The 11,728-nt window shown below is 57.4% G+C and overlaps 1 protein-coding gene across 1 annotated transcript; it reads right to left on the bottom strand.

The window, feature by feature from the left end:
* Nucleotides 1-429: 429 nt before the first annotated feature.
* LOC139053750 (DNA translocase FtsK 1-like) lies at nt 430-2,235 on the bottom strand. Its single transcript, XM_070530531.1, has one exon. It carries the CDS (start codon nt 2,233-2,235, stop codon nt 430-432), a length of 1,806 nt encoding a protein of 601 aa, XP_070386632.1.
* Between the last annotated feature and the right edge of the window lie 9,493 nt (nt 2,236-11,728).

Below are 11,728 nucleotides of genomic sequence, written 5' to 3' on the forward strand. Positions count from 1 at the left end.
GACAGCCGGACGACCACCTCCTTGTCCCAGCGGCCGCCGCAGCACGCGTAAACACTCGCGACGCACGTGTCGGTTGTTCCGATTCGCACGGTCACCGCCACGCACTCGACGCCCGTGCACGGCAAATCGTCCACACTCACCACGGCTTGAGGGAGCCCAGCGCGTACGTAAAGTGACGCGCGAGATCGCCCAGCCGGATGAGTGGAATCGGTACACGGAATGGCCGTGCATGACGCCTGTTCGCAGCCAGCAGCACTGTGGTAGCTGACGAAGCCCGGCAGATTGAGCTCTCCCGGGCGGACGTGGGTTTCTTGCAAAGCAAGCACGTCGCATCCGTCCGAAAGAGCCCCATCCGCCAGCTCTGGATGTCGGCGGCGCATTGAACGAACATTCCATTGAACAATGCGCGGCCGTTGCCCCACTGGTGTGCTAGCCATGCTGGATCAGGGCGTCATGCATTTCCAGTGCTGCCACACACATGTGGCGCGCTGGGGAGTCGGCAGGTACCGATTCCAAAAGTGCACGCAATGCCGACGCGAGCGTCGTTATGACGAGGTCACGTGCATCGGGTGTTGTCGTGCTGCGGGGCTGGGCAGAGCTGCTCTCGGCGGCTGGCTGCGGCGCTGTGTTGCCGGCCAGCACGTCACGGAATGATCGGCCCGGCTGAACCAACGGCGATGATCGTGGCTCGGGCGCGCGCTGTGCTGTGGTGGTGGCCGGCTGCTGATTCCGCGCGGCAGGGGCATTGCTCCTCGCGAGAACCAGGGCTTGTTTGCGCGTGATGCGCGGAACGGTTCTCGCGAGTATGCTCGCCACCCGCCGCTCGAGCTGCCAGTTGGGGCAGCGTGGCTCTGTCGACTCGTGCGGGCCTCGGCAGTTGATGCATCGGGTCCGCTTTGAGGTACAGGCGGTCGTCGCGTGCGACCCCGCGCACTGGAGACAGCGCGGGTCGCGAGAGCAAGTCGCTGTGGCGTGCCCGAAGAGGCCGCATCGACCGCACTGCAACGGCCGCGGTAGCTGCGGGCGCACGATGCGGCGCTGCCTGAACAGGTGCACCTCCTCCGGCACGTCTCTGCCTGTGAATCGCAGTGTTGCGACATCGCCGCTTCGGGTGACGGCGAGTACGGGCACCCGGCTCTCGATACCCTCAAGGATGGAAGGCCCATCGATCGCCGGGTCCACGTTGAAGAGCGTGCCCGTGCAAGAGTCGGCGATAAGTGCCTTCGCCTTGACGGGCACGTCGCAAATCACCCGAACGGCGAGCAGCGCAGACAGGTCCGTGCCTGGCAGCGCGTCGACGGCCACGACGTTCCGTCGCAAGTTCGGCCGGACTCGATGTGTCCCCGAAACACCGGCCAGGAATGCGGCAATTGCATCGCGTGATGCCGCAAGGAAATGGGCCTTCCTCCCGAGCGGTCTGTAAAGGACGGTTTGTCGTCCTTCACTGGTCGATGCGGTGTCTTGTGCCGCAGGAGGGGCGCTTGAACGTACGCCGGTTTTAGCGACGGTGGTGATGGTCACCGGCCGCACGTTCCGGCGCTTACGCCGGCTGTTTTTTTTCCTACCCGGCTGCTTCGCGCCGGGGAGGAGAGGGTCCGCGGGTGGAGGCGGGGCATCGCCTTGCGTGTGCGCCGTGACGTCGCAGGGTGGCGCATGCGCCGTGGAGACGCTCTCGGGAGCATCGCTCTCCGCCGCGCGCGCGCTCGCCTCGGTCTCGGCGTGGGCGCCTTCCGGTTCCGGGGGCTCGTGCGGCGTACGATTAGGCACGGCTTCCTCAGTTGGTTCAGCAGTAGCGGGGGCGCCGACCCTTTCTTCTTGGGCGCTGGGTGACGGGGAACGGCTGCTCGCCGAGTCCGTGGCCAGTGTCAGCTGGCTGTCCTCGCTGCTGCTCTCGCTGGTTGACGAGTAGGAGCAGGAAGGCGGGCAGCTGCTAGAGCGGCGCGAGCTGGCGGTGTCGTCGTCGCTCTCGCTGCCGGTGTTGTCTCCGCCGTCGTCGTCGTTGTGCGGGGCAGCACGGCCGCGTCGACGACGCTGTGTTGCGACTGGGGCAGTGTCCCTGCAGGTTCCCGAGCGTAGGAACCTCGGGGATGGGGCTGCAGCCTCGACAGGCTGCTCCTCGTTCTCGGCGGTGGCGCAAAACTGCCGTCTCGCTTCCGCAAGAAGCAGTTTGAGCGCCGGCGAGTGCGCTGAGGTGGGGCCGCGTGGCCCCTGCACTGGGTTGTCGGAGACGGACATCCTCAGTGCAGTGGAAAGAAGCCCTGGACGAAGGTACCTCCGACTGCGTGTGCACCCTTGGGAGCCCTAAAAAGGGCTACGCTCGAAAGCGCGGTCGTAGGTGCAGCACACGGGCGGCATGGAGGTTGGTTGGTGAGTTCGATCGGAGACGTTCGAACAGGTCCGAGGCGCAGAAGGAACTCCGCGACCGGTCGCGTGCGCCGCGCTTTTATGGCGGGAGGGTGGTGTTGACGGGACCTCGCATTGCCGCGCTCGCCATTGGTCCGCGCGGCTTCTCTCCCTCTCCCTCGTGCTCGCTCGCGCTTTCCTTTGGGACCGGCGGCGGCGAGAGCGGCGAAGGCGCTACGAGCACGGCTCAAATCGCTCACCGATCGCGACTGTGCAAGTCGTTGTTTCGTCCTCAGTCTCAGCAACAGCACCAGCATGTCCGGACGCGGCAAAGGCGGCAAGGCGAAGGGCAAGAGCAAGACGCGTTCCAGCCGCGCGGGTCTCCAGTTCCCCGTGGGCCGTATCCACCGTCTCCTGCGCAAGGGAAACTACGCCGAGCGCGTCGGAGCGGGCGCTCCCGTCTACCTCGCGGCCGTCCTCGAGTACCTGGCTGCCGAAGTGCTCGAGCTCGCTGGCAACGCGGCTCGTGACAACAAGAAGACCAGGATCATCCCCCGCCACCTGCAGCTCGCCATCCGCAACGACGAGGAGCTGAACAAGCTGCTCTCCGGCGTGACGATCGCGCAGGGCGGCGTCTTGCCCAACATCCAAGCTGTGCTTCTCCCAAAGAAGACCGAGAAGAAGGCGTAAGCGAGCTCCCAGCCGCCGGACTACAGTCGCGCTCGTCGCACAACCCAACGGTCCTTGTCAGGACCACCGAAATGCGTGTGACGGCAGGGTTTTGCTTGGCAATCCCGTTCTCTGCGCCCGTTTCCCTCTGTTTGAATTATCGCAACCGTGCCCACTCTTGAACTGACGCTGCTGCTGCTGCTAGCTAGCTGGCATGTCAGTGCACGAATGTAGATAGAAAGCGAGCTTCAGGGTGTCCGGGGGCGCACAGGCACGAGCCTCACTGCAATTCGCGTAGTGGACTGTGATATGGGCCCTTAAAAACAAACAACAAATGGGCCATATCCGCAACCAGCATGCACTTACTTATGAGCCAGGCAGGTATGCATGAGGAACGTGAACAAACGCACGCATGGCATTCCAATACACGAAAGCTTGCACGCAACATCGGCCGCGTTAATTTCGTTTTGGGGCGCGGCTTCTTCGCATGAATGCGCGAACCGTTTCGCAACGAACGCGCATTTTGTTTCTTTTTTTTATTTTCCTCTCTCTTCTTGTTCGTGCTCGAGCGCGCGCAATACTTACCATATGCATACCAAACGAGGCAACACCTCGCACCGGCAGCCCACCACAGACACACACGCACAAATATTAATAATAAAAAAACAACAACAGAACAGACAGACCGAGAGGGTACGGTTGGAGTACGTGGTCTCGCGTGCTCCCGTGGCCGAAGCAAACATGTAGGTGGTCCTGAGAAGGACCGTTTTGTGTTGCTTGCCTGACCGACCGAGGCTGCGGCGCAGACAGCGGCCGAACTTAGGCGCGCTCGCCACGGATGCGCCGGGCCAGCTGGATGTCCTTCGGCATGATGGTAACGCGCTTGGCGTGGATGGCGCACAGGTTGGTGTCCTCGAAGAGACCGACCAGGTAGGCCTCGCTGGCCTCCTGAAGGGCCATCACAGCCGAACTCTGGAATCGGAGGTCGGTCTTGAAATCCTGAGCGATTTCCCTCACCAAGCGCTGGAACGGCAGCTTGCGGATGAGAAGTTCGGTCGACTTCTGGTAGCGGCGAATTTCACGAAGGGCCACGGTCCCAGGCCTGTAGCGATGCGGTTTCTTAACCCCTCCTGTGGCAGGTGCACTCTTGCGAGCAGCCTTGGTAGCAAGCTGCTTACGCGGAGCCTTCCCACCGGTGCTCTTACGGGCGGTTTGCTTGGTCCTGGCCATGGCGAACGGAGCGAGCGTCCGAAGTCGTCGACTGCCGGAGTGAAAATGACCCCTGCGCCGCGCGCGTCGTGCTTCGCCGCACTACTCTTCTCCTCTCCAAGTCACCCGCCGATTGGCCAGCGCCAGCGCAGCCGTCTCGGGCGGTGCGCACGCCGCCGCCGTTCGCCAGGATGCTGGAGGAGGCACGTTTTCGCGCGGCCGCCCTGTTCGCGGCTAAGGAAAGCACATTCGCAGGCGGTTTAATTGAGTTTAAACACGACAGCATGCCGCGCTGTTCTCTTCCGTTTCAGCCAACACCACAATCTCGCTTATACCGCCGCGCGTCGCGAATTGCCAGTGCCGAGTGTGAGACCACACCACTGATCTCGACAGTGGTTAGCGCTCCACGCCCAACGCCATCGGAGCTGTTATCGCGATCTCCGCGCGACGGAGATGGGTGGCAGGTTTAGGGTACATTACTGCTTGTCCACTGCCTTGATTTGATCATGCTGATGCTCGTTTCACGAACTACAAGTGCGCGCCACGGTGCCTTCTCGAGGGGCAACAACGTCGTGTTTTGGCCGCACTCGGAGGCAAACCGTCTCGCATGTGCAGACATGCCAGTACCGCACTTTGCCGTCCACGCATAGAAGAACGCATGCGCCTCGCAAGATTAACGACAAACTCACGTACGGACTACCAGCACCACTTGAGAGTTGCAGGGAAAACGATGTACTTCCGCTCTAAGAGCGAATTTGGAATACAATATTGACAGGTGTTGAACGCGCGTTAGGAGACATGGGCAACTAATTGGGGCCTCAAAACTATGGACAGGCAAGCGGTACTTCCGTGTGTATGAAGGGTCCTTAAACAATATGTCAAGGTAGCATCAACCAACGCTTCGCAGGCGCGATCCCAAGCGCGGCTTCCCCGTGCCACGCATTCGGCACACAGTTTTCGCACTTGCAAGGGACACCCATGTTTTGACAAACACTCATGAAACGCAACACTTTGCTCTATACAGTGCCTACATTTCGTCAGCTAGCTTTTTCGATTTCATTCACGCACGCAACTTCGCCACAGGATCGACGGCGTTGTTGTCATCTTATAGCGAAGCTCCAGCTCGGCAGCCGCCGGGAGAAATGTATTTCCTCGCCAACTAATGCACCGAATTTGGTGCGCCTAATTGCGTGTAAACGAAGATGTTCAAAGGCCGCGCCTGCAACAGTGCAATTTTCAACTGATGCCGAGCTCTGCCTCTTTCTTAATATTCTTTTTTTTTTATTTTCTCAGTGAGTGTGGAAAACTGTGAAATGGAAGAGAGAAAAAACAGTTCCACTGTGCGCTTGAAGGCTCCGTCACACAGCGATGGAACTGGATTTGGAAATTCTGTTAATTGCACAAGGCGATATGTATAAAGGGAACACAATTTACACGCCTCGATGAGATATACCAGTCATGTGTGAGTATGGCTTTTACAATACCTTCGTAGACGTTACAGGCGTTTTCGGTGGGATAAAAATTTTTAGACAAAACTTCCGTGAGTAGTTGTGTGCAGCTCACACGATCGCGGTACCGCTTTGTATTGTTGAGATATGAAACTTTGTACCTCTTAACCTGCCAGTACTCGAGCATTATGGAAGGAAAAAAAAAAAGAAAAAAGGAACGTCACAGCACCACCAGACATTTCTTTCTCACATGCAACAAGAACCTTGTTTACATGGCTGCAGTAGTTCTCTCATGACAACCCGTTGTTGTCATGAGAGGCGTACACATCACTGTGTACGCCTTGCTTGGTCCTCGGCTATGCCCTTTGCACGCACATGCCAGTGACTTCGCAGTAGTAATCCAAACATAGACAAGCGAAAAGAAATAAACCAATGGTGCCACGCTTCTTCAAAGCAAGGGGCCCGTACATTTTCTCTGACTGTTCCTTCCCCATTTGTTGACTTGTTTGGCCATCACCTCACGTTGCTATTTCCCGGCGGCTTCGTGGGACAAATGTAAAATAATAGGCGCGAGCTTGGCTTTCATTAAGCGCAACACGAATGCGAAATCCGTGCAATGACGACGGCCGGCGTGTGTCAGTTTCTCTTACCTTCGCGTGCCAATACATGTGCCACGAGTGAGGGAGCCGGTTCGAATTCGGAATCTTTCTGTACAGCAGCTTGCACATACACGAAATTCCAGGGATGCAGCGGCAAGAGGTAGTCTTGTGCACTTTGGCGCGTCCATGCCATTACGCAACCGCCTTACAGCGCGTAATACGCCGGACATAAGCTGCCACAAGGACAAATGTTCGTATGTAGGACAGGCGGCTCCCTCTGGCGGCGAAGAGTTCGACAAATACGTGATGCACCGCTCAAATCGCCCATCCCTCTCTCTCTTTTTCCCCAGCTCGCGCGGCGTGTGGCATGCACGGATACGTCGCTCGAAAAAGTTTTGTTTTCTTTAAATACAGCGCATGTCCAGCGCCCGCTTCCTGACCGATCTAAGTATATGGCGCGAACAAGGGTCGCCCAGCATCACCTACACGCACGCATGACGAAAGAGCCAGTCGTATAGAAATAACGAGAGAAAGTGAGTCTGCACTGTGCAAGCATATTTCTGTCTCAGTAAGCACACTTCGCCGCTCTGCTCCTCTATTTTATTTTCCGCTTGTTCTGGTCAACTAAGGAGTGCATTGGCTTGCAAGAAGAGCCACGTAGGCATCGAACCAACTGCTTATCACCTATAGCGCGCTAATAAGAAATCCCACTGTGACCCTGTACACAAGTATCACAAACAACAGCATCAATGAAAACAGCACGCGCCTCGGTGTCCACCGCGCGCACCCTCGTCCGTTTGAATACAACGCAGTGAGCTCGGTTCTAGCGAAAGTTAACTAGCTAATCTCACCTTAGCATTCATTTGCGTCGCTCAAAAGAGTTACACAATTGTGAATCGCACGGTGGTGGCTTGCAACAACCGCAGGCTAGACGAGGGACACGACGGGCGCTCAGCTCGTAGGGCAAGAGGACTGGCTCGTTATTCTTTCTCCGACGCACACACGCAAACCAACGAAGCCATGCGAATTGAGCTAAGACGACACAGTAGGCTCAATCATTTAACGCTTGCACTGGAAAGAACAAATAAACGCTGCCTGTAGAAAACTCGCTTTCAGCTGTTACACACTGGCCCGTGCCCGGCAATATTTTCCTCGTGCTTTGCTTTGTTGCGTACCCACATGAGCTATCTTTGTCAAATATAAAACTTACCTAACTGAAATGCGCCCGCTGCCGCGCGGCTCGTACTCTTCTCCAAGGGAGTAGAGGAAGCGAGCCACTTCAAAGCGACAAAATGCGCATCGACGAGCTTATGATTACCTCTTGCTTTTAATCATCATTCCACTCTGGTTGCCTCTACCAGGGTCCAACCAAAGGCGACAACTGAGCTGCACGAACGACCGCCACGTCGCAACTCGGACAGACTGACGGCGACTGAAATGGGAGCAACACAGCACACAGTGGCGAGCGCAAATGCAATCGAGCAAAGCTCGCCTTGCGAGGGCGAAAAGCAATGCTACCACGCCTTGCAAATACATGCGGTTGCGCTCGCTCACCTGACCCAAGTTCACCGCGCGTCTCGTGCGGCCGAATGCGAGATAATGGCATGCAAAAGAGGGCTAACGGAGCAGGAGATCGCAAATCCTGCGCGTCACTGCCGAAGCACCAGGTGGGTAGCCCTGAAGAGGGCTGTTGGGTTCTTCAGAGGAGCTGATGCGCTGCTTGCAGACGACGGCGCGCACGCGTGCTGCTTAGCCTCCGAAACCGTAGAGGGTGCGGCCCTGACGCTTGAGGGCATACACCACGTCCATGGCAGTCACGGTCTTGCGCTTGGCGTGCTCAGTGTAGGTGACGGCGTCCCGGATCACGTTCTCGAGGAACACCTTGAGCACACCGCGTGTCTCCTCGTAGATCAGGCCAGAGATACGCTTGACACCACCACGGCGAGCGAGGCGACGGATGGCAGGCTTGGTGATGCCTTGGATGTTGTCACGCAACACCTTACGATGACGCTTCGCGCCACCCTTGCCGAGCCCCTTGCCGCCCTTGCCACGTCCAGACATCTCGGCTGTTGCTGCTGCTTCGAAGCGAGTCAGGAGAGCGAATGCCGAGTCCCTGCGCCGCGACCGAGCGAGGAAGCCGCGCCGCAAAAAAGAGGGCGAGGAGGCGAAACGCGCGCCGATTGGCTCACGGGCAGCGCGGCCTCTCTTCGCGAGTGAGTCGCGGGTGGCTGCACTGAGCCCTTCTTAGGCCACGCACTGAGTTCGAGACAAGTGGCTTCGTAACACAATCGCGGAGCTTACTTTTTTTTTTTTTTTCTCATGTTGTTTCTCTTTGGCACCTCTGACTGCTGATGTTCAACCCGCCTCACTTCTTCTTTTGCTCGACGCGCCAAGAGAAAAAAAAAAATAAATAAATGAACGTGTCAACAACGTTATTGTCCTATGCTGCACGCACTCACTGCTCGTGTCGCGCCCCAGGAACAAGTTTATTGTGTTCTCGTAATTATGATTACTCGTTCTGTTCACCGGTAGCTCGGATACGCTTGCAAGTGCACTCTGGTCATTGCCGCAAAGCACACCGTGCGCACAACTTCAAACTCAGCCACGCCAACATCGTTCCCTTGATCACTAGTCGCAAAACAGGGCGCGTTCATGCTCTCTTCGCCTCAGGCGTTTCAAATTTCGCACGCCGGCACCGCTCACTGGTGCCTACACGACCGTCAAATTTCGTCGCGATAGCTTACGTAGCCTCGCAGATAACGTCACCGAAACCAGCGTAAGACGCGCGCGCGAGCCCAATTCAGCATTCTAGGGGACGGAAGAGAGAGAGGGCATTGTTGACGGCGCTCCGACCTCCTCCCTCTCCCGTCGCCCCGTACGAAGGCAGCTATACGCAGGGCGCGCGCGAAACCGCTAGCTATGTAAGTGTGCGGAGAGCTTACATTTGTAATAATTCACTTTTATACTCTGTTTTCTTCACTACCCTTTCTTATCCCTTTCCCCTCACCCGTACAGCGCCGTGAAGGTGCCCTCGCACGAGAGGCAGTAACAGCGCTGTACTTATCTCTTCCTTTTCCCCCTTTTAAAGCCACTCACACATACATTTGTAATAACAGTGTAAAATATCCCTTACGCACTGCTGCTTCGTGAACGTGCTAACCCATTTCCGCTCGCCAGCCACTGCTACAGCGATGCGGCACTGGCATGGCGCGGCTCTGAATTTCAGTCCGGAGCACTGCTGCCTACGTGCGGGCGGCCGCCGAGAGGGCATTCTAGCAGCCATGAAGGCACACCTCAGGACCCGCTTTTAAAAGCGCGTCGAAACAAGAGAAGACATAAAGCGTGAAAAAAACAAAAGAGGGATGAGGGCTGCCTGCTTTTAAAAGTTACGCTACACCAGAATTAAGTAAATGTGCAGCAACGACCGCCTCATCGTCCTAGGTGTGTGAAACACGCGCCGTGGTAATTAGTGCAGGCGAACGTGGCCGCTCGCGCAGAGTCGCCTCACGCGCCCCATCCCATACTTGCTTTGTGCGTGTTGTTGTGCTGAGCCCATGGCTTCCTGTGCGGCTCTGCTACAAAAGTTGTAGCACACGCGCTGTCCGACAGCGCGCGCCGCGTGTTTGTAAACAAGAAGTAGTAGTAAGTGACGTTGAACTGGTAAAAGAAGAGAAGAGTGCAGTACCGCAACAGTCTCTCGCTTAGGAGGTCACCTCAACAGTACTGCACGGGGGAGGGTAAGGCGAATAAAGGAGTGAAGAGAAACAAATACGGGAGAGGACGAGCGTAAGGCCGTGAAGAAAAGAAGCGTGAAACGGCGCCGATGGCCGCGTGGTAAGGTTCGACGACTCAAAGAAATCAATGAGAGCTGGGAAGGCTCTTTTGAGTAAACCCGCAAGACCCCTAGGAAACAGAAAGTCCTCGGGACGGGCTATGGGGAGTCCTGGGCGTCGATTAGGATTTCACGAGCTGAGATATATGCGGCGCAGTCGAGAAGTACGTGTGCGAGAGTTTCATCAACGCCAGCAGTGCAGTTCTGGCAAACGGAACTGAATGGCGAGACATCCGCTGCGCTGTGTTGAAGCAGCCAATGCGGAGTAAAATGGCCCTATCGGCGCGTGAGAGTCCCTTTTTGTGTGTGTGTTGTTGTGCTGAGCGCATGGCGTTCTGTGCGTTTCTGCTACAAATCTTTCAGCGCACGCGCTGTCACAACGAGAACGCAAACAGCGCGCGCCTGGCGTTTGCAAACGAGGAAGCGTCAAACAGAGGGAACGGACGGAATTGTCGAGATTCTCGCTACATCCCAATGCCAATGCAGACACCTTGGGTGGCTCTGAGAAGAGCCGTTGGGTGTTGGCTGCGCGGACGAGCGCTCGGTCGCCTACTTGGAGCTGGTGTACTTGGTGACGGCTTTGGTGCCCTCGGACACGGCGTGTTTGGCCAGCTCACCGGGCAACAGCAGACGCACGGCCGTCTGGATCTCCCGGCTCGTGATGGTCGAGCGCTTGTTGTAGTGAGCCAGACGGGACGACTCCGCGGCGATACGCTCGAAGATGTCGTTCACGAAGCTGTTCATGATAGACATGGCCTTGCTGGAGACTCCAGTGTCCGGGTGCACCTGCTTCAGCACCTTGTAGATATAGATGGAGAAGCTCTCCTTCCTGCGGCGCTTCTTCTTCTTCTTGTCGGTGGCGCGCACGTTCTTCTGCGCCTTGCCGGCCTTCTTCACGGCCTTACCGCTGGGCTGGGGAGGCATCGCGGCAGTGTCAGTAGCCGAACAAACGAGATCGGAATACGCGCGACCGGTCGCGTGCGCCGCGCTTTTATGGCGGGAGGGTGGTGTTGACGGGACCTCGCATTGCCGCGCTCGCCATTGGTCCGCGCGGCTTCTCTCCCTCTCCCTCGTGCTCGCTCGCGCTTTCCTTTGGGACCGGCGGCGGCGAGAGCGGCGAAGGCGCTACGAGCACGGCTCAAATCGCTCACCGATCGCGACTGTGCAAGTCGTTGTTTCGTCCTCAGTCTCAGCAACAGCACCCGTGACGGTGGTGGCGTGATCGGCTCGGGGGTGGCGTGACTTGTGCGCTCGAGCTTCGGTGCTGCGGATCCCCTCCACGTGGGCCCCTCTCGGAATGGTTGGATAGGTGTACGGTGCGGATTCTTCTAGACTCCAACCCGCTGTCTCCGATTCGGTGAGGTGTTCCGGTGGCTGTTTTTTTGTCCTTGGTTTTTTCCAGTGTTTAGCTGAGGGTTCCTAGCTTCCTACCTTGTGTAGTGTTAGCTTAAACTTCGGCTAGGCACGGGCGCCACGTGGTTTTTACCGCGATGGTGGCCCCTTCGCGGCTTCGGCCGCTTACGTTTTTCGGGCGAGTTCCGAAAGGCGCTTCCAACGTAGATGTTTGCAAGGCGCTCGTAAAGCGCTTTTCGTTGAACGACCTTAAGTCAGTACAGGACTTTGGCGCA

The sequence above is a fragment of the Dermacentor albipictus genome, unplaced genomic scaffold, assembly GCF_038994185.2.
Source record: "Dermacentor albipictus isolate Rhodes 1998 colony unplaced genomic scaffold, USDA_Dalb.pri_finalv2 scaffold_182, whole genome shotgun sequence".
Lineage (NCBI taxonomy): Eukaryota > Metazoa > Arthropoda > Arachnida > Ixodida > Ixodidae > Dermacentor > Dermacentor albipictus.

Coding starts and splice junctions, on each gene's coding strand:
- LOC139053750 (XM_070530531.1), bottom strand. CDS start 2,235: ATGTCCGTCTCCGACAACCCAGTGCAGGGGCCACGCGGCCCCACCTCA.